Here is a 23,884-nt window from a genome sequence, read left to right as displayed (position 1 = left end):
AGTCTTCAAAGAAAGAAAATTAAATTGGTCTGACATTGACATTATTTGTTTGTCCAGAAATCCAACTTGAATTGTTACATACTATGTAGGACTCCTCTTAGTGATGGAAAGTAATTTGATGATTGTTCTATTATTTTCTCTCGTATTAAATTTGCATTGACCAATTTATATTTTCCCAGGTGTACACATGTTTTTCATTATCCAGCAATTTCCTAAGTGCTTTACATGCATTAGCTCATTCTTAACTCACAACAATCTTATAAGGTAGAGGCTACTATTTTTATTTTACCAATGTGGAATACGATGACTACTGATGGAAAGTATCTTAAGGTTTACACAGCTAGAAAGGGTAAGAAGGAGGATTTGAGCCCAGGTGTATCTTGAGTCCAAGGACTGCACGTTGCGCATGTAGCTTCTCAGGTTAAAGTTCAGTGACTTCCTCTGTCCTCCAATGGGGTTTAGGCTCCATTTTGACACCTGTTTGAATAAGTCAGTCTTCTCTAAACCTGCTCTCTCCTACATGTCTCCCTAGATCTCTTCTGTTATTTCTTTGCCTTCCAAGATTCCCCTTCTGCCCTTGCTTTAAATTTTTATGCTCCCCACCTCTGCCTTTTCTCAGTCTACAGTTTTTCCCTTTGTCTTCCAATTTATTCCTGTGGTTTTAGTTCTTAGTATTATCGGTTTAATAGTAATCAACCAACTCGAGCCTGAATCTTTCTGATAAATCCAGACTGCTTTTTCCAGCTGACTGTAGAGATCTCAAAGTCAACATGCTAGATACTGAATTTATTCCTTTCCCCAAAATCACCTTTCTCTTCACTCTCAATTGAAATTCTGTTCATTTTTCAAGACTGCTCTTCAATGCCGACTCCTCAGTGCAGTCTAGCTAGACTCTCCCATGCAAAATCAATTGCTCCTTTCTCTCTAGATTCTTGATAATGTGTGTAGACTTACAATTGGTTGACTATCTGCAACCAAAATTGTAATAATAATGATAATAATGATAGCTACTATTTATTAAGCTAACCATAGGCTTTTATACTGTGTGAAGTACTTTATGTGCTCTATTGCTTTAAATCCTCACATTATCCCTGTGGGATGTGTACTATTTTTATGCCCATTTTACAGATAAGGAAACACAGGCACATACAGATTAATAAGTAAGTTGTCCTAAGGTCCCAAATGCGTGACAGAGCACGATGTAAACTCAAGTATAGCTGACTTCAGGAGCTACAATTTAAGCAATTCTTAGCAATTTAAGAATGAGACCATATTTTATTCTTGGCCTTTATAAATATTTGTGGAATTAGTTATTTGGTGAATGAATAAGTAAACCTACATAGTCCTGTAGTGTGCCTGTAAGTGCATTCACCTCAGCTCGATCTTCCCATGTCTCTTGGGACATATGGCCTTCACAGCACAGCAGCTCTAACTCAAGAGTCTTCAGTCTCCTACAGGAAGAGACCAGCTGAGATCTTGGAGGAAATATGACATGAAAAAGACTCACTTCTTTTTTCATGGGTGCTCATGGCGCATCCAGTCATCTAGAGATGGCACAATGGCTGGCTGGTTTTCACAAGCCTCCCCAAGTGGCATGCATGGCCTCAGTGACTTGACCACCATCAGCCTCTGACCACTAGCCTTTCAAGCTCAGAACCCTGATTCTATCAGCGTAATGAGAAGGCACCTTCCTTTCAGGGCCTCATGTATATGAACCAAGCTGTAGGCCCAATATATAAAACCAGAATACCAAGTTATTCATGTACAACCACCAGTCCACAGTTTCTTGTCTGAAGCTCATGGGACCAGATATGATTTGGAATTCAAAATTTTTAGGATTTTAAAAGGTAATACAGTGTACATACATTGTATTACAACAATACCCACAGCAGAATATCAGGTAGCACCACTTAGACATTTTAATATTTTTGTAGCAAACCTGTGATTATTCTCACCAGATGGATAAGGGAATACCTCATATTCCTTCCAAGTCAGGTTTTACCACCAAATTAGTTCAAATCACATTGGGTTGTGGTGCAGGTAAATTTTGGGAAAAAAAAGAAACTTTCAGTTTTCAGAGTTTTTTTCACTTGAGGATTGGAGATAAGAGATTGGGGCCTGCAAAAAATGGAAAGATAGTGTAGAATGGTTGTTATAGGCCCAAGCTCTGGAACCTGGACTTCTGGGTTCAAATCTCAGTTTTCTTCCCAACTGACTGAGATGATCTTGGGCAAGCTCTTTGTGTTTGAGTTTCCCTCATTGGTAAACTCATCCTAAGTATTGACCTCATACGATTGTCACAAAAATTAAATGGAGGGGCCGGCCGGGTGGTGTAGCAGTTAAGTTCGCATGCTCCCCTTCTGTGGCCTGGTGTTCACAGTTTCGGATCCCTGGCGTGGACCTATGCACATCTCATCAAGTCATGCTGTGGTGGTGTCCCATATAGAGTAGAGGAAGATGGGCACGGATGTTAGCCCAGGGCCAATCTTCATCAGCAAAAAAAAGGAGGATTGGCAACAGACGTTAGCTCAGGGCTAATCTTCCTCACCAAGAAAAATAAAATAATAAATGGATTAATACAGGTAAGGCATTTAGAACAGTGGCAGGCGCGTAGTGAGCACACAGCGAAGTTAGCTGCTATTTTCATCATAATTTCACTGAGATCTAGCACGTGGACCCATCCTAGCCTGATCAGCAAATTCTCCCGTTGGCGGCAGTAACTATATGGAGGGATAAATTGTGACCAAATGCCAGTTTATTCATCCACAATATGACATAACTGTTACAGTATTCAGAATATTCAAGTCCTTATGACCAGTGTGTTCTCTCCGCTGTAATTAAGTCTCCTTGCAGAGCCAGATAATAATCAGAAGGTTGCTTGGTGAGCATGGGATCAGGAAATTTAAATGACTCGAATGCTAATAACATCAGGCTGAAACATCCTGACACATCCATCCTGCCGCAAGGTCAGCCTCCCTAATGCCACCAGAACACTGAAGATCTGAAAGCTTACAGGTTACCTCTCCCTCTTCCTGACAATGCTGGGACAGCACTGCCACCACAGGCCTCAGGATGCTCCTCTTTCTAGGCTTCTACCTTCCAATTTGCCGTTCTTCCATTCTTCAGATATGTAAATACGCTAAGTCAGGTTAATGTCGCCTCTGTCAACTCTGCCACGTACACGGAGGTCCCAGAGCTGTTCTGTTGCTATAGATGACTTTAGTTATCTCTGCTTGGATCGTTTATATGATGACTTCACGGTATAATTCTGTGAAGGTAATCTTATTTCCTTCACTTTCGAGTCCCTGGGAGACAACTCACTGTACTTCCTATCAACAGCAGTTTGAACCAGGGACCAGGGCTGGAAGGACGTTGAGAAGTAATTCTTCTGGGATACAAATGAGGCTGCAGAAAGTTTTCTTGCTCATCACCTACCTCTTCTTCAACTGGGCTTTTGGGAGTCAGACCTCCCAATGGCTGCAGCCTGACTAGAAGAACTAGTCACCTACTTGATGGGCTTTTTTCCAACCATCTTTCACAATAGTGGTAAAACTTCCTCTCAATTTGAAGCATTCCAAATCCTTGTCTCTTCTGCTTCCCTCTTCATGAAAAGCTGCTGAACTTTCCATTGATTCTCAAGAGGAATTATGGCTTTTAGCACTGCATTAATCTGCTTTGGAAGATCAGGGTGTTTATTTTTGAGATCTCTATCATGTTGACTTCCTGGAGCCTAACTATGTCCCCTGTGGCCATTTCTTGGTGGAAGGTTTAGTAAAATTGAAAAAAAAAGGAGAAGAAGAAGAAAAAAATAACACATTATATAATTCTACTAGGTTCTCATCCCCCTAATTGCAGCAGAATTCCTTTAAAACAAACATTAAAATAAATATGGGAGTGGGGAGGGCTGGTTGAGGAGGGAGTAACTGCATAAGTGGCTACAAGCTGAACCCCTTCTCATCCTTCTGGCACAGGGAGCCCTTGGGCTTACTCAACGTGTATGTGTATCTCTGACTGAAACAGCATTTCTATTCTAGAAGAAGCAATAGCACTAAAATCATATATCAGGTACTGTGGAACCTTCCCTTAAAACTCATGCGTGCCTGTGCTTCATTTCCTCAGTGCAAGTTTAACAAGGTCTTGGTAGACAGGGGTTAGGAATTACACGCTAAGAAGAGGTCGACTTGGACAAGGCAACTGCTTCTCTTTGTGCCTTCAGTTTCCTCTTCTGTAAAATGAAAGGGCTGACTAAGATTATTTCTTAACTCCGTTTCAGCTCTTAACTTTTTATCACTGTTTCTGAATTAGCTATCTGGTTATCTTCCTTCCTTTTCTTCCTTCCTTTCTATCTACCTATCATCTATTTATCTTTCCCAAGTATTTTTGAGGTTGTTTCAAAGGTGGATTTAAGCTAATGAAGCTTAAATTTCAGAGTCCCTCACTAGACTCTTTCTAAAAAAAAAAAAAGAATTAAATTTCATATCTATTCATAGTTTAATGTTAATATTCTTTTGCTTAAAGAAAGCGCTCAGATTTGTACATGCTTTAGGCCCCACAAAATCTGTATTTGCCCCTGGGTGGCTTAGGAAAAAAGACAAATGCAAGTAAGAGTATCCAAATAGGAATTTAAAAGGAAGATGCGAGAAAAAGGATAGAAAAAAAAAATAAGCTGAACATCAAATGTTTACCCAGTTGAGCATCAAGTTGAGCGCTGAGCCTCTGAGTTTCCTGGAAGGCACAATGATGAGGGGCATCTGTCCATCCTATAGCTCTTGCTATCAGAATGGAGGAAATGTCCAAAGAGAGCAAAAACATTCATTAATACTGAACTCTGAGAAATGTCTAAGTGGAATATTTCATAGGGGACAAGATCATATTATCACCAAAAGTGGTATTTTCTCTATGATAGAAACCTTCTTGGAAACAAGTGGTAAAGTTTTGCTCAAATATACATTGAGCAACTCTTCTGTATTGGGCATTGTCTCGGGCAGATACTAGAGATACAGAAGGAACAAGGCATGGTGCTTGTCCCCTTAGAACTCTCAGACAAACACACAAACAATCATAAGAAAAAGTTGATGAGTTGCTCGTGGAGGCCTTACAAAGACGTGTGCCATCACAAAGGAGAGAGTGGCTAATTCACATGAGGGAGGTGGAGGGGAAGGGAAGAAATAACTTCTGCACTCAATTTTAAGGGTAAAAATATTCTTTCCACAATAGTTGTCACTTCACAGCGAACGTTAAAAAACTGCCATGTGCCCAGGCAGTTTTCCTGAACATAATCTGACTCTCATTCCTGTGGCTTTTGGGCATTATCACTGTAAGATGGAATCACATTCATTGGAATCAGATTCATCCCTTACAGACCACGAAGAAACTCACCTTTCATGACATGAATTGTTGCCTTCCTGTCTTATTTCCTTAAGCATTTGAAAGATTTCTTATGACTTACTCATAGCCTTTTTAATGGGCATAATGGGTTTATTAAATTCTTTAGTTGTCTGTAGAGAACCAAAAGCAAGATATTTGGCTGTTACAATAAGAAACAATAGGGAAAAAATGACAAATGAAAATAGACATCTCTTGGTGTTCAGATATTTTCAACCTCAAAAATCTTTATTCCAATGAGCAGTTTAAAAATCTTTTCTAAGAAATTCCCATTTTACAGCAATGCAATAGAAAGTGACTCACCCGGCGACACCTGAAAAAATTGTAAGCCTCAAAATGAGGAATAGCCTGAATTCTAAGCATCCAAATGTTAGGTAATAGAAAACATCTTCACGGGGAAAATAGGATCTCAAAATGGTCTTGCTTGGCAAGGTTTGTATAGCTGCGATGAGCATTTCTCCCCTACGCTGGCATCCCCAAAGGAATAGAAACATGTCTGCATCTTTCTAAAGTAGTTGACTACAGCAAGCACCGCATCAAATAGTCTTGCTGCCTTGCTCTGCATTGTGTCTGGCCAGACACCCTGAGAACGTCTCCCTGCATTACGCATGGGTCTCTAACTCCACGTTAGTTTGAAAACACATGAAAAGTCTCTTCTTGCCATCCCAACTTCTATTCTCTTTGATGAATTACAAAAGATAAGCAGTTCCTTGCAGTGGAGCAGGATTTTCAAGCTTGGGGAAATTTGGAGCTCATGCAATTGATACTAACATTATGACGCTGCCATTGTACCTCACTCAACAGGGAATTTGCAAAGGAAAAAAAAAATACAGATTCAGTAGCAAGTCACTGTCATGCTGTGGCAAAGATGGTCTTCTGAAGTGTTGGGTCAGGAAATCAGCAGTTCTTTGCAGAAATCGCATTCGGCTTGAAATTCAGTTCACAGAGCGGAGTTAAAACACGGAAATGAAAATTTAGGTTTCCACTTTTGCTTGATCAGTGATCACTGATATAGCTGAAGCACATAAACTCTGTGCATTTAAAATCAAGAGATTCTGAATGTGTCTAATAACTGAAAATAAGATTTCATTCCTTCCGCGGTTTTTAAAAAATCATGGAAAGCTTTAACTCCTCCTTCTTCCCTCCTTACTAAGAAATGGGAAAATAGCTCTTGGTTTTAAAGCACACAAAGCTAGAAATCTCTGAGGAAGTTACAACAATTAGTTAACATAAGCAGAGGGCAGTTATTCAAAGATAAATACTAAAATAGAAGTTTAATGATTCCTGCATTTACCACCTGTTAGTGCACTTCAGAGATGTGGAGAATAAGTCTGTACAGCTCATTAACAGCTATCATTTATTGTCTATGTACCATGTGTCAGACATTTTTATGGATTATCTCATTCGATCCTCACAGCAGCCCGATGCGGTAGAAATTATTAGCCCCTTGTCAGATGACGAAACAGGCATAAGGAGGCTGGAAACTTGCCTGAAGTTACCCCACTAGTCAGTTGCATAGCAGGACTCTTACTCAGTTCTGTTTGATTCCCATCCTGTGCTCTCACCCACACCACTACCCCTGGAGTAGCGGAGTAGATATAAATCTCTGACTTTTAATTAGCAATGTCTATCATGCTGTTGCTTGCTTGATGAACCAACCACATCAATAATAGTAATCACAGCAAAGACAGATATAGCACATACTACCTGCCAAGCAATGCTTTGAGTGCTTTACATATATGAATTTATGTAATCCTTGCAACAAGCCTAAGAGGTAGAAAACTGAGCCACTGAGAGCATAAGCAACTTGCCCCAAGGTCACACTGTCCATGAAAGTAACAGCAAAGCTTCAAACCCAGATAGCTTGGCTCCTTGATCTTGGGTAGAAGTTTTCATCTGGGTACAGACTAAATTCATGTCCACATTTATACCAAGTCAAGTTGCATTCTGAAATGGTTCCACCACCTTAGCATAACTTGTAAATTAAAGTGGAAGCCAAAAAATCAATGCAGTCCATGATTAATGTGAACAACCTAATGTATTCTTGAATTATTCTGCTCAATTAAGTTTCTATTACAGAGTTTAATCCACATATCTGACAAGTAAAAGAGGAATAAAAATGATGGTTATGTGAAATTAATCAAATAAAGTGCCAAATGATTTTCAACAGCTAACACATGCATCTCACAGCATATTTAAAGAGATCTGTTGCATATGTGGATACATTTGTACGGTCCACATAGTGTAAATTTGGTACTCTGTGCCCAGAACATAAGCCTAATGATATCTATTTTGAACCACTTACAAATGTTAACTAACCTTATAGGCAAGCACAGAATGGTTGATGTCATGAAGCTGTTTTGAACCAGCTGTTGAAGTTGAGCATTAATTTCCCGACTCTGATGGATTCAGGAGTTCTAAAATGAAAGCAAAGTGGTTTCGATGGATGGATATATATTTTGTTTTTTTCTGTGCTTATTTCCTAATGATCTGATTGTTATCAAGTTTTATATTAGGATTTTTATATTAAGTTAAAGATGTTGTGCACTGATAAATGTCTAACAGCTCTTTTTTATTGTGTTCTTTCCCTCCAGGTATCCCCAGTATTTCCAGTATTGGTAGTAAGTAAAACAATCACCAAACTAAGTCTAGGCTAGCTTTGCATTGTTGTTCAGCTCCTCAGATCTGTTTTCCCAGTGTCCATTTCTGATGTCAGAGAGTATTTTCTTCGTGAATTGAATTGTTGTGTTTGTTCTCTGCACAGATAAAATAGTTATCTGTGTATAACTCCTCTGTGGATGTGGCAATGCCGCAGCTTTCCTGTGTGCTTTTGGTCAATGAAGGCTACCTTTACAGAGGTACAATTACTCAGGTAACCATAGCTCATTTAGCAAAAATATAAACTGTCCTGTTTACGCATACTTAGTAACCAACAAACAAATTGAACTCTCTCCCTAGGACGATATGGATTTCTACCATAATTTAGAAAAACGGAGAAGGAATGCCAATGAATGCTTTAGGCATATTCATTAGAACCCAAGGAAAACGCCATGAAACCTGGGAGAGGGAATTTTATTAATGCATTAAACTTTAGTCTTTGTGAAGGCCTGAAAGAGACAGGTTTGTGATCATTCATCTTTCCAGAGGAATGAAGGAAAAAAATAATCAATATGTTCATTTCTCCCTCCTATAATACAGTGATCCATGTTTTCCTGACTACTTAGTTTTAAGTTTGAAAGGGAAGGGGCATAAAAAATACATGCAGAATTTAGGAGTAGGGCCACTAGAAATCCCTGCAAGAAATCTTTTAGTGGAAATATAAGCAATTGGAAAAGAAATCCCTTTTCAGCCCTCTGTGGAACACTTCTCCAGGACTTCTGCAAAGAGCATTCTCCTAGCTATCATGGGAGAACCAGACTGTAGCTCCCTCTTTACGTATAAAACAATGGCACTCCAACGGGAAGCCTGAAATCCTCATTAAGGAAATGCTCCATAACTTTTAAGAGCAGAATCTCACATATTTTTTATATATTGCACCCTTTTTCTCCGATGGCTAAAACCTTTGAACAACTGCTGTATAACTGATTCAAAATAAAGTACTGAGGAAGCCGAGATTATGCACTGTAAGCAAAGAGAAGAATTTTCACTGTGGTCTCAGGCCTCAGAGGCTTCGCCATAGGTGATGCGCCACGCAGAGCCATTGCAGTATAAACAGCAGCAGCTGAAGCATTGCAATACCAACATCCATCTAAAAAGCAATACTCTGATAATTTGGATAAAACAACTGCTTGCTTCTTATAAATGCACAGTCAGGTCTTCCAATTTATAAATCAACCCAGTTTACTTAAGCTTGTGAATCGGCCTGAACACGGATTTGTTAAGCACTAGACATGTTAAATGCCATGAAAATCGGCCGCTTTGTAAGTAGAAGTAGTGTTCACATCCATTTAGATACCAGCCTGATGCTACAGCATCCTCTTTGTGATCTTGTTGAAAAGGCATCAGTGCTATGAAATTGCAAGTGAAAACCTTCAGCAATAATAGTCTAATTTTTCTGCTTTAGTATCTCCGTGGGCATTTGCCTAACTGTATATATAACCCACAATGTGCTCCTTCCAGGCCTTGACAATCATATTTGCACATGCATTTTAGAGCAAAACGGAACCAAATGGCAGCGAGCTGAGACAGATTATTGAGGCTGCTATGGCGATCTGGCCTGTCAAAAGTCTCAGAAATGGATGGACGGAAAGTAGTTCTTTGGCGCTGGGTTGCGTTCCTGTTCGGAGTGTCAGTCGTGTGTTGCATGGACTCTGACTGTACTGCCCACCCGACATCCCATCCGGCCGTCTCCACCACATGCCGCATCTCTGAGCATCAGCAGATGTCGACCTTTTACACACTGAATCGGGAAATTCCAGTTTTGTTTTGCTTTGTTTTCTTTTGAAATCAGTGGTGACCTGAAAGGATGCTTTGTTGTGCCTTTGGAAAATGTACTAACCTTTATTATCAGAAACCTAGGAAAATTTAGCTCCTAATACCAATAACCTAAGCAGACCCTCTAACAAATAAAGTGATAGTTTACACCTTGCCTTCATTACACCTCTGGCTGTTCTGCTTGGAGTGCAGGGGGTGTTTCCTCAGATTTCTCCAGCAAACGGGATGATGTAAGAGCTTCCAGGGGACATCCAACATCACACATGACTAGCTTGCCTATTGCCTGGCTTTAAGGTCAAGAGACTTAGGATAAAACCATCATACATGGTTGTATCTTCTAGGTTGCTTTCATGGCACTCACACGTTCCTTCTTTATGGGCTCATAAGGTGCTCATTGTGTGCACTGGTGGATTCCTTTCCTCTCCAAAGGGCAAGAATTCACACATATGTGACTCACTGCCTATTCTAGAGGGCACAGGAATTGGGTTTCCAAGGCACAAGCCAGAGAAGAGGGAGCTGCTTGGATTTTTAACTAAATTTAAGTGTTTGCCAGGACTGTTCCTTTTATCCCAAAGAAGGAATCAACGAATGTAGTTCCACCAAGTATATAGGAAGATGCCATTATAACAGATGTAACACCCATGAGACTCCCATCATCAAAGCATATCTTAAGGAAAATGAATGATGTATATTATCGATGTAAATTATTGATGTATGTAACCATAAGTTCACATACATACGCTATATACACCATGACTAAAGATTTTGGGGCCCTAATAGATTTCAGTATAAATCTCAAACTGTCAATGCCTGATTAAAGTTCAAATGCATGGACAGAGTGATCATCCTTTCCGATCATCTGCTAAAAATGTTTTTGAAACAAATTTCCCATTACGGTTATTTGTACCTGCTGTTGTCTATCTATTAGCAAATAGGTTTCCCAATCATCCCAAAGGTACTTGATTTAAAACTCGGTCATTTTGATGTGCTTTGGCCATGGCTGAAAAATACTGGTGATATTGTCAGCAATTAATGAATCCCAAAATAGATCTGTAGCCACTTGAGCCTTATGATCTCTGTTTTTACTTTACCTGATGAGGTAGTAATTCATTCAGGTTTCATTTTTTTAAATAAAATGTATTACAAGTAAACACAATTTTATCCAAGTGAACATTTGTTGATGCTGAGGATTCAAATTAGTAGTTGGTTTGATGTGGGTGTTTTTGTTACAGCAATAAACTAATCATTACCTTCTAACATATATTATCTAATCCTTAGTCCTGAAAAGCAAATGATTTCACTAATTATGTTAAACAGTATATTATAAAGAATATATTTAGAACAGCAAGAATTAGCCTAATGCGCAAATAGCTTCGTGTGGGTGATTTTCACTTAAAAAAGCAGATGACAGATGAGCCAGAGGTTAAAGGTAGACCATCCACTGAAAGGAAAGATCGCATCAAGAAAGTCCATTTCAAAAAACTTGAAAAGTTTAAATAAATAGAAACGTTTCTTAGAATAGCAACAAAAGAAAAGAGAGATGTAAACATTTTGTGGACTCAACTCTATATTATTTCCTTAAATACTTTGAGCTAACTGACATGATGGTATATAAAGCATAGAAGATTGATGGAGCTGTGTGGCTGTCCCTCCTCTCCAACTTAATTCAATTTGAAACAATAGTTCACTTAAGGGAAATATTCTATTTTCCTGTGTTCTCTTCTAATGAGCACTGCCTTCATCACAGAGTTAAAAATTCATCTCTAATTTGATTTAATTGGCAGGACTATTAAACAAAGGAAGTGCTACCTGCAGGGATCCATCAGCCTGTTGAGAAAGCCCAGAGATGTTTTCATACTTGAAAACATTTGACGCCAGTCGGAGACCTTGTAAAAGTTGTTTTCCATACAGCATCCAAATATTTTTGTTCAGTACAGATTTACTGTAGAAACCTGGATCGTGAGGAAAATAACAAGGTTAATCATTTCCCCACCCAAGGGTTATTAGTAATCGTGTTCATGCTATCCAGAGAGCCTCAGTGTTTGTTTGTTTTTCCCATTGCTTTAATACTTCCAAATCCCCCAAATAAAAGTTTCATTTGAATTGCCCTTTAACTAATTAGGTTTTATATAATGAGGGGAAAAAATGATCAGGCTGGTGTGTTTATATGGCAAATTGCATAGTGTGCTACATTAATTTTGAACTGTTTGCTGATGTTCTAGAAGGAAAGCTTAGGTCCCAGGTGAAATGCCTTTGGGACTTTGTTATATCATGTACCCAGTATCCTCATCACGGATCCATTTCATATTTGTGTTAACTAACATTTCACATTCATGAAACCTTTGTGGCTATCCTAAAATTGAATGAACATTAGGACATAGCTGCTTCTTTAATCCTGAAGAATAAATCAAAGATTCCAATGAAGGGGGGGGAATATCCCCTACCTAAAAAAAAAAAAAAAATCTAGAGGTTTAGCAATCTTTATTGACAACAATTGCCCACCTTGAGCAAGTTGATTTTTTTTCACGTATTAACCCCAGGTGAATTTAGACTGTCAAGCCACTTTTTAGGTGTGAGCTGATATCTGTACCCTTGCTGTTATCTCTATGTGGTGGTTTCTTGAAATTCTTAGCTTAAACAAAGATTTGCCATGTTCTCTGAAAGGTCTGATGATGAACCTTCAAACAGGTAACTGTGAACTTCTGCACTAATAGCGTGGGTATCATCAAAGGCTTCTTGAGGTATCAATAGGGAGCTGACCAACTAACTGCTCCACTTCCTGGGGACAGTTAGACAGAGTCTCTGCTTAGAACTGGACGGAGATATTCCCACCTGCCTACAGAATTCTGTTCTACAAATGGTGAATCTGAGGCCCAGAGTCGCCAAGTAACTTGCCCAGTGTAATACTGCCAGGAAGGCCTGTCTGACTCCAGAAGCAAACCCTCATAACATTATACCAAGTGGAAGAGGTTAGAGATAAAAATTATAGATTTATTGACTCCTACCCCAGACTCTTTCCAACTCACTACACTGCACCTTAGACCTATTGATCCCTGAAATGACTCATTTCTGTGCAGGGAACTTTAGTGTCCTAGAGAAAAACAGACATTCATTTTCTGGTACCTCACTGTGTCGTCAACAGAAGTTACAAGCATCCTGTTTGAGGAAATAGGGTAGGAGACTGTAAGGCTCCCCTACATTAAAATAAACCCTTCCTCTACCACCGAACATCCTCCATATGCTGAGGAAGAGGGGAAATGTATAGATGTCAAATATATTATAGAATGTGGGACAGTGTATGAAATTAGCTGTGCAAATTGTAAAACATGCTTGTACATATTCTATGACAGTAAAAATCCAAATTTTTTTCTTTACTGAGATAGAAAAATAAAATTGTGTGCCATCTGAAGGACAAACCTACCACTATCACATTGAACTGTATCTTCCCCACCAGTTGAATGATGCTGTATTTCTGACAGTAGGCAGCTCTCTGTGAAGATGGTAAGGTTACCTCCAAGGCCCTAGGGATTTCTTCTGGAGAGCTTTTGGGTTTTCTATAGATTCTTTTCTAGACATCAATAATGTTGTTTCCAGATTCTCTGAGGAACAACAGCAGTAAGTGTATAAACCCAAAAGAACCTTGTGACTGTCTCCACCTGGTATTTTCCTCACACACTCCTGGAAGAAGGATGTTTAATGAAGGCTCACTAACATCCTCCCAGTGGTGGCTTTTCATATCCATGGTGTCACCCTGTTACCCACCATATTTTAGAACCAAAAAATTATGTAAAAATTAATGTTTTTAGGAAACTTTTAAAAAGCACTCATCCAACATCATCATTTTACTGATAAGGCAACTAAGGCTTAAGTGAATTATCTGTGCCATCTGGATATTGGTCAAGGCAGGATTCCAGCTCAATGTTCAGTTTCCAAACTAGCACTCTTTACATTCTGCCACAACGTTAGAATTCGCCTTCTCATTTAATTAAATTTCTAAAGTATGAGATACTACATGATAGACTATTCTAGGGAAAAAAAATGGGAAAGTGTGGTCACAAGTTACTCTGTTTTTAAAGGGTGTCCACAAAGTGAGTTGAAAGCTGCCTATGATTCATGCTAAGTGAATGCCATGTATGATAGAAGACAACTTAATATTCTAAAACAACCTTACCACTAAAGCTTTCTCAATGCAAATAAAATGTTTTTAGCCTTTTGTTTCAAGCTTGCTTTTCAACTAGATATACTATGGTGTCAGCAATAGACGGTCAAGTTTAGCAATTATAACATAGTTCTTTCCAACTTAGAGTGCAGAGAGTTTTCCTTGGGGCACAGAGGAAAAAAGCTGCCTCTGAAAGCCTCATTTTTCTATCTAGAATCTCAGTTTTCCTGATTTATGAAAATGAATTTCAAGTGCCACAACCAGTTGTCACGTAACAGTTTTCTGAGTTCTTTTCTTAATGAAAACCAATTTCAGATTAGATACTAATTTGATTCATAGTCTAAACTAATATGCTTCTAATCTGAAAAAAACCTGGAAATTAACATCTTTAGATGTTAAAAATCAAATCTTTCCCACAGTATTTCAAAATAATTTCTATCACTTTCTGAACAACAGTATTAATTGATGTAGGGATTTATTCCCTAAAGTAAGCTATATTTTAAGTGAGCTTTTTTACATATCACAATCACTCACTTTGGGAAAAATTAAGATTGCAAAAAATAGGGGGAGCACATTATTTTCTCTACTTCAGTTCAGTAAGAGCTATTTATACTGCAGTAATCTGATTTTTATTACAACAGCAACCACAAATAGAATAATAAAAGCTAACATATACTGAATGCTCATTACAATGACAAGCAAATATTAACTCATTTAATCTTGACAACAACCAGCAGGTAGTGTCATCATTCCCATTTTACGGATGAGAAAGCTTAGACACAGAGAAGTTGAGGAACCTGTCAATGTGATAGAATTGGGATTCAAATCCAGCTCAGGTTCTATTTACATGCATCAGATGTTAAATAAAGTTCCCCTAAATAGATATTTTATAGGCTTCCCATAGATGTAATTTGAAAATTCAACAATGACAGTAGAGTAATAGCATCTGATGGGCATTTCAGATATTGTGATTCTTTTTAAAGGAGACAGTTGTGGAATATGTGATTGCAGTCTCCATACTCCAGAGCCCAAGTCTTTGGAGTCCAGTCTAAGAAATCATCAAGATGAGTTCAGCCCATTTTCCCAGGTGTATGGGGCCAAGATCCTTAAGAAGAAGGGACTTCCATAAAGGGCTGTTCTTGAATGATTGGCCATCTGCAATCCCATTGGACATATATGATGACCCCTCCCCTCACCCCAATAATAGTTTCTCAACTCCAGTTTGGGTTTCACTGTGACAGTCGAAAGGTCCACAATCAAATCATGCAGCCATAATTTTCCCTTCACACAAGGAACTCTTAATCCCCTAGATTTTTCAAAGAGCATGTCCCTCATCCCAAAAGTCCTCATCTTTCCGTGAACTTTGGTATGACCCTGCTAGGCCATAAGAGAACCACTGGAGAGATGGAACATAACACCTGACAGAAATCTTAGAGATCTTTTAGTCCGGCACCTTTATCTTACAGATAAGCAAACCAAAGTCCAAAGAAATTAACAGCCAAACAGCCCTTCAGTAGTACTGGGACCAGAAGCCTTATCTTCTGACTCCCAGTGCCCTTTGCCTTGCAGCAAATTATCACTCTGAGACCTTCATATTGACCCAAAGATATTCCTTGGTTAATTCATGAAAGAACAAAATTAATAAATTCTGCAAAAGTTCACCCAAAGAGACAATACAAAATCTTTTGATGTATGATAATTTATTTTTCTATTTGCAATCTCTAACCACTCAAAACAAGTGACCAACTGGCTAAAAATTCTCAGAGGCTTCATGTTATACAAAGACTTTCATTAGAATTGGATATGATTACATAGACTTTGTCTCAATTATACCATTAATGTAGCCTCCAGTGTGCCTAATTTACTTCTGGGAATTAAACATTAGTTATTAATATTGATTGACTATTTATATGTGCCAGGATCTTAGAGTAACTAGAGAGTTACTGGCTAATTTTAAGTTGTTTTCTTACTCGGCCTTCTAATTAAAAAAATAATAAATTTTTAAATAATTAAGATGAGATATTAAATTAAAAATCTCATGATGGCCAAATATTAAAACATGTATGCACAGACACATGCTATAGTAATTTAGGGTCCATAAATTTCAATATCTTTTTTTGTAGGACATTTTTCCTCCCAAGGAAAAGACATAGTACATAAAATTTCATCCCACTGGAGATATGTCTAGATTAGACTAGGATTTCTTCAAGATGACTGCTGGTGGTTCTGAGTTTTAATTGTTCAGGAAGGTTAGGAATCCCACATAATGAAAATTATTTGGAAAAAAATGTCTAATTATATTCCCAGGCAAATACAAGGGCTACCCTCCCCCCTCATCCAGAAAACTATCTTAAGTACACAATACAGAAGAAAATTATATTCTAGGTAGGGATCAGATTGTGACTGAGGTGTCTATCTTGGTAATTCCACACAAGTCAAGTAGTTAACAATGCAAAAGTAGAATGACCTACATTAATTTTTTATACATATAAGAAGATCCTTAAAATGGAACCTCAGCATCCTGGGGAAAAATCATAAAACACTGAGAGAAGAATATACTAAAATATATGCATTAACAAGTATTTAATATATTGGAATATGAAATAAAGTTTAATTTATGAAGTTAATTTTCAAAACTCACTTCCACATTTAGTATAAAATTTTGGGGGCTGGCCCAGTGCCATAGCAGTTAATTTAAGTTCATGTGCTCTGCTTTGGTGGCCCAGGGATCACAGATTCAATTCCCAGGTGTGGACCTACACACTGCTCATCAAGCCATGTGTGGCAGTGTCACATATACAAAATAGAGGAAGATGGGCACAAATGTTAGCTCAGGGCTAATCTTCCTCACCAAAAAGAGGAGGATTGGCAATAGATGTTAGCTCAGAGCCAATCTTCCTCACAAAAAAAGAAAAAGAAAGAAAATTTGTCCTTACTTAAATTTCTTGGCAAAGCTTATTAACAAAATAACCATATTATTACTTTTATTTCATCAAGATAAACAAGTCACTGCATAATTAACATTAAATTTACAAATATCACCTCCACTTCTGACCTGTATTTGCTTCTCCTACAGGAAAAAAATGGACAGAACCATTTCAACAAACTAAAATTTTCTTAATTTGATGCTAATAATATAAATATATTTTCCAGGGCCGGCCCCGTGGCTTAGCGGTTAAGTGCGCACGCTCCGCTGCTGGCGGCCCGGGTTCGGATCCCGGGCGAGCACCGACACACCGCTTCTCCGGCCATGCTGAGGCCGCGTCCCACATACAGCAACTAGAATGGATGTGCAACTATGACATACAACTATCTACTGGGGCCTTGGGGGAAAAATAAATAAATAAAATCTTTAAAAAAAAAAAAATAAATATATTTTCCATATAAAACAATAACAATAGTATGAAATTTTTCTAAGTAAACAATTTCTGGAAATGATATTATTTCCCTTAAAATGAAAATTTATAGTTTTTCAAAAGTGATTATCACAGTTCAAGTAGGTTTATTCTGTCAATTCAATATCTACTCATTACCAAGATGCTCAAGTGAAAAGCAATGTTCAGTCAATAACTCGCATACTTTGCCTGCATGTTACCAAATAAATATTTATTTAGTAACATTTGGATACAGATGTGGAAAATCATCACATTCTTTTTTCATTCACAAATTTTAACAGATATAGCAAATCAATAAGATTTACTCTGCTTTTGTGTGTATACACACAGAAACAGTGGATCAACTTTTCTAACAAATATTAAAAAACCAAAATCTAGTGAAAGTTCCATGTCTCGCAAGAATGTTATTCACTATAATCTAATTATGGAGAAAACAATCTGATAATACCTGTTTACACTAGCCTAGCCACTTGATATCAATTACTCAATTATTAGATATTTACTGAGGCCTTCTGGAAGGCTTTGCCCCTCCTCAAAGAGATCCAATCTAATTACACAGACGAGAAATAGACCTATGAAATTTAAACTAGCAATATTAAAACTTACCCCTATCTACGTATCAATGAGAAATCAGGAGCAGGGAGAGTAACATGCTACAGGAGGCTAGACCTCCTTGCAGGCTTCGGTGGTCCCAAAGGACCACACAGGAGATGTGGTTTTGAGCTGATCTCAGTGGGGGTAGATTGAGTCATGAAATGACTACTTTGGCTGTTATGGCCTGTGCACCTTAGCAAAAATAGTTTTAAAGCATCCAGTCCTAAATGTGCCTTCCTCTTGCTTTTCCAGAGTCATTTTTTTATACTGGTGAATCTAAGAAGGAAATAACATCAATTCTTAAATTAACCATGCTTATAATTATTTCTGGATTGGAACTAATAACTCTAGAAACATATTTTGAGGTAAAAACATCATGAAAACATGCACATACCCATACATACAAACCTTAGATATGAGCAGAAGCATCTGAAACTATTCTCCTTAAGCCAGAATCACCAGTAATCCCTCTCTTTCTTTCTCTGAGAAATTGCATAAATAAAAACAGGAAATAAATCCACTTCTTTGCAGAGATAATGGCTCACACTTAAAACATACCCCAAAGAATCTCTCACAAAAGACTAATGCAACCAGTTCATATCTGTAAATATAAATTGCAGAGAATGGAATCCTCAAGTGAGAAATTATTTCTTTCGTGTTATCTTCTAGTTTCAGGCACCAGCTTTATATAATGGTTTGAACTGCTGAAGTCCTTATTTGGTTATTTGTAAGAACACTCTACTTTATTGCAAAAGTAAATGTGTACAGCTTTGTTAGGGAAGAGGCTATATATTTAATGTCCATTCAATGTTTTGGGAATCATCAATTGCTTGCTCCTGTTTGGTGCGGGAGTCATGTTTTGTTAAGTGCATCATAGCCAAGGTACAGAGCAGATGTGTGGTTTGTGTCTTTGTCCATATAATTTTCTGTTTAGACCAAATGACATTATAGCTGAAAATAACAAACCCTGATTTTTCCCGATGCATGCAGATCCTCCAAAGTTTAATAGGATATGGCCGAATATTTCTTCCCTTGAGGTTTCTAAACCAAAACAAGGTAGGAACGTGGAAAATTCCTACTGATAAAAAATCCCACGTGGTTAGGGGGAAAATCCCATATGTTATTTCTTAACACTAAGTAAGAGCATTATCATGAATGCCATGTCTTTGAAAGAATCATAATTTGAATATTTTTTCTAATATGAAAACTATCCCAGAAATATTATAGTGAAAGATGTAGGCAAAAATTAGATGGCATGGAAGTCAGAAGCACTTTATCAAATTTACTTTGAATGTCAATCAGTCCCAAGAGAAGCCTAGAGTTCTGTTGCCATCACAGTGTGGAGTATATATGAGTCTTAAATGCTTGTGGGTGACACAGGTGTCCTTCTGCCATCTCCCTTTTGAGTAAATTGACTGGTATGTCAGTTGTGTTGAGGGTCAAGAAGAATACCTAAAGGCAGTATTGCAACCCCCAAGAGATCTGTTTTCTTTCACTGTGGCTCCATATCGACTGGCAGAAATTTGGATCTCTCTCCCTCTTTCACTCTCTTCCACATCACAATATATTTTCTCTGTTGGGGCTTTCCCTTTTTTAATCCTTTATGAATTAGTAATCATTTCTACCAACATTAAGAGCAACCTGTTTTCTGTCTGTCCTTGGAGCAGTATTTCCTGACTTCTAACATCAAAAATAAATAAATAACTAAAAGAGACAGACTGACAGACAGCAGCGTGATTACACAGAAAGAAATAGAACTTTTAAAGACTGAGCAATAAAATTCATAACATGCAGTGTAATGTCAAATTCACATTAACATCTAGCCTATAGATATACATAGACATGTGTAAATAGGAGTTTATTTTAATAGAAAATTCTTTTGCCTTCTTCCTTCTCAAAAAAAAGAAAGGAACATCTTTGGCTTCTACCTTGCTTCGTTACATACAGGATGTTCCTTTGAAACTAATGAATACAGATGGAGAAGGAAACGAGCAAAAAGAGGAACCAGGAAATAGCTGCTAAGCAAAACAAAATATATTAGCAATTTGTTGAGGAGTCAAATTGGAAGGGCTGCATTTTGAGTCCTTGATCAGAGTGATGAAATCAAGACTGTCCTAGATACATATATTACTAGCAAATAGAATTATCTTAATCATCTGCTCCAAATGAATTTTTTCAATTTTCTGCATACATATGTGGAAGAAGAAATACAGATCAAGCTCCCCTCTATTAGTATAATTCTATGAGGATTCGGGAGAGGTTTAGTGGCTTTATTCCTTGGCAAGTTCAAGGAGAGCATCTTCAGTGAAATGTCACTCAGTCTTTCCCATTGAATTTCATAGCTCAACAAATTATACAAGACAGGATCTAAGACTTAACACTTCTCCACAGTGAGTTTTGAGATGAACAAGATTATGCATTGTTCAGAACCTGAAACAGACCCATTTAATTATTTTGCTATGTTTTCTGTGAGTGTCACAGGACTAAACTTTCAGAAATATCTTTAGTTAATGCCAGTTGTACTTTTTTAGAATGTGGATAATGAGTTCAAATGAATTCATTTGAGAAGCAGTACAGTTGAATAAAATGCTTGAACTTAACGATTTTAGCTAAAGGTGCACTTTCTAGCAGAGGCCAGTTCTGTGCAGCCATAATTTATCTTGTCAACATCTGCAAAGAACATCAGTCTCTATCCTGCTTTTGCTGTTTTCACAAGCAACTCTTCATGGATAAGTGGAAAAGAAATGGCAGGCAAACTTAGAGAGAAATCGTTGCCATTAACAAACTGACATCATCGCAAAGGTAATAAATGTTGAGAAGACGACAACATTTTTGAAAGGTAGACCGATTCGAGGTGACCCTGAGACTGAGATCCAGATGCCACTGAATGGTTGGCCATTGTGACCATGTTCTGTGACGTCTAATTCATTCAACAAAAATAGTCTAACTGGTTTATATATAGACAAGCTTACAGTTACACAAAGAGAATGACGTGATGAACTGAGGCAATGATATTCCCAAGTACCTCAACAACACAACTATATTTTAAGAGAAGGACAACAGGGAATCCTAATATCCATATTGTTACTGAAATACTCCTTGCGTAACTGGATTCTTGATTTAAATGGTAATACTTTTTGCCTCTGAAAAGAAAGCTTCTAAACTTTATTACTGACAGTGTTAACATTTTCAGCCAAATACAAGAATTTCTTTATGATTGAAACAAACTCCCAGAAATGATAGATACAAATAGTCTCTTCATTTAGGCTATTTTTCAAGTGAGTTGATGATAAGTTATTACAATTTGAACGTTTCGCTATTGTTTCTAATGTGCTGTTCATTCTTTTAAACCTATCCAGTTGCTCCCAAATTAGCTTTGTCAACAGTTTCTTCTGTTCAAGTTGCAAACCACAAGAGAGGTAGGAATTCTTGGATTCATACAGTGATTTCATGGTGTTATGTGTTGTGAAACATTACACTGTATGAATCTGGAATATCTGTGAAGTGTACCCATCAGCTTATTGGTGAGGCATGTTGACTGACACCAATCAATGCATCAAATAGTACTGAGAATGTCATCTTAAAGAGAAAAAAAAAGCTTCACTCAAATTTGACTGCTGCAACATTTGTTTTCTGAAAGATTAATGTGTGAATAAGAATTATAACAGTTTAGGTTCCTGTTTAGAACATGAATGTTAGAGTATTAACATTGTTACTCATTTGCATTGAAATCAGGAAACCCACTTACAGTGAGTTTCAAGGATGCTTTTCATGAGAACAGAATGACGGGTCCCCTGTATGGTGCCCATTTGACTTTGTGACAAATAAAATACATTGGAATTTCTATTTCCAAACATTGTTTGGAATGAATTTGAACAAATACTAGTGAAGATCTGCACTGAGTTAAGTGTTGATTATGACCCAAAAATAATAATTATATTACTTTCTTTAAATGAAAGTGAGCAGTATCTCATCTGTGATTCATGAATGGCCCATTCCAGCTAGCACCTGTCATTCACAGAATGAAGATTTTTCAGGAAACGCAGACTCCTGTTTTTATTTCACCATTTTCATTTAAATGTCCTATGTGACAGGTGTGTCTTGTTTTCCACCCTTGACTGTTGGGCATATGTCATGTTTTTTGGGTTTTGGTTTTTGGCTTTTTTTCATGAAACACCTCTTACAAAGAAATATATTTATTATCAAAATATGAATTTAGTTTGACCCTCTTGGTGAAAATGACCGTAATAGGTTCCATATTCCTTATTGAATGGAGTCAAATTAATTTCCAGATTTTAATCAACATTGGATTGGTTTTTCTGTGGCATATAGAGAAAAGGAAGAAACTGGTCAGAAGATGGGAAGAGGGAAGCCAATAGTATTTAAACTATGTCTGAAACTTTACTCACAATGTGCTTGTACATATCAAACATTGATGGTGCCTTTTTGAGGGGAATCCAAATGGATCTGAAATTTGGGGAACTAAGTTCTTTAAGAACAGAGCAACCACAGGTTCATAGGGTATCAAGCCTATCTGGACATGTGCGCATATCATGAGGCAGTCACCGAGGCCACAGTAGGGATGTCGTTCCTCATCTATAAAATACAAATCTACACAAAGAAACCAAGGAGGTGAAGGAGAAAGGAAGCAAGAGGGACTTTCGCAAAGTCTATCTCTTTCATGTTATGTCAAGCTCACTAGATATACTAGAGGCTCCTTGATCCGGAATTTGACCCTGCTTTATTGAATCTCTAGTTTCTTGGGGTCACAACACAAATGAGGTCCAAATAGGAAGTCAGGAAGAAACCGCCTAATGGAGTAGATTTATCATTAAAAAGTCCACAGCATCATCAAATGATGTGTACGGAAGAGCTTCAAAAGCTACATAGGTTGCAAGACAGGGTTAGGGGTGGGACAAAGACCAGGAAAATGCTACAGTGTCTTCATCCCCGCCCCTGGGGGAGGCACCCCTGAGGCATGGTGACTCTAATGCAGGAAAGGGAAAATACTTTTTAGAGTTCTAATTCCTTCACCTTCTGCCTATCTAAAGTCTTTTTCCAAAATCTTTTCTTTTTGAGTGACTAAAATAAATTTTCACCAGCTTTCCTCATTTCTCTTTCCTCATTTGGCAAAAAAAAATCTACTTGTGCCACATTCAGAGCACTTTATCTCGTATTTACATAGGTAATGTAATAATGTACTTAGAGGCAACATGGTGAACAGTAAGAAGGAAGACACCAAGGGGAAATTTAAGCCCCTCCCCTATTAACATTCTTTTTCTTCCATTTTTTCTCTCCAACCTTTTGTTTTTCTGTAACTCCTACCTGCCCTGGTCTTTCCCAGCCAGTCTCAGCCAGAAAAACCTTTATACCTTAGAAGAGGTTTGGGTCTTCCATGATCTAGAAAGCCAACTTTGAACTCTCCCTCTTCTAAAACACTTTTGGCTTTTATTGCTTTTAACTAGCCAGTTACTAAGTGCCATATTATCATAACTGCCTTATATAATGTAATATATATCATATGGGGGATTTTGGCCCCCAGCACACTTTTGGTTGTCACAGCTTAGGGTTGCAACTGTATCTAGTGGGTAGAGGGATGCTTCTGAATATCCTACAATATACAGAACACCAAAGAATTATTTGGCCCAAAATGTCCATAGTGCCAAGGTTGAGAAACCCAGCACTAGACTCTGCAAGACTGGGCTTCATTCACGTTGTCCACTGGTACAAGCTGGTTCTCAATAAATATGTGTTGCCAATGCTAGCCGTGCCACACCATGAAAATGTGTTTTAGAGACCCCTGTTAGATTTGTTTACACAACAGTAATTAGAACTTGTCTGAAAAAAATATATATAGTCGACAATGCGATCTGAGATTGGAAAACTATATAATATCATAGCAATTTTTCGAAATCTG

The 23,884-nt window shown here is 37.8% G+C and overlaps 1 protein-coding gene across 4 annotated transcripts in view; it reads left to right on the top strand.

Moving 5' to 3' along the window:
- Positions 1-23,884, top strand: part of NTNG1 (netrin G1) — a 329,267-nt gene that overhangs the window by 239,767 nt on the left and 65,616 nt on the right. For all 4 annotated transcript variants that reach the window (XM_004420755.3, XM_014780097.2, XM_014780099.2 and 1 more), the window contains exon 5: positions 7,980-8,006. In XM_004420755.3, coding sequence (XP_004420812.1) covers positions 7,980-8,006 — 27 coding nt within the window. The remainder of the gene's footprint in view (positions 1-7,979; positions 8,007-23,884) is intronic.

The sequence above is a fragment of the Ceratotherium simum genome, chromosome 2 (genome assembly GCF_057802395.1).
Source record: "Ceratotherium simum simum isolate JZ-2026a chromosome 2, ASM5780239v1, whole genome shotgun sequence".
In the NCBI taxonomy this organism is placed as follows: Eukaryota; Metazoa; Chordata; class Mammalia; order Perissodactyla; family Rhinocerotidae; genus Ceratotherium; species Ceratotherium simum.
Note: the sequence above shows the minus strand (reverse complement) of the source record. Positions and strands in the feature narration are given on the sequence as shown.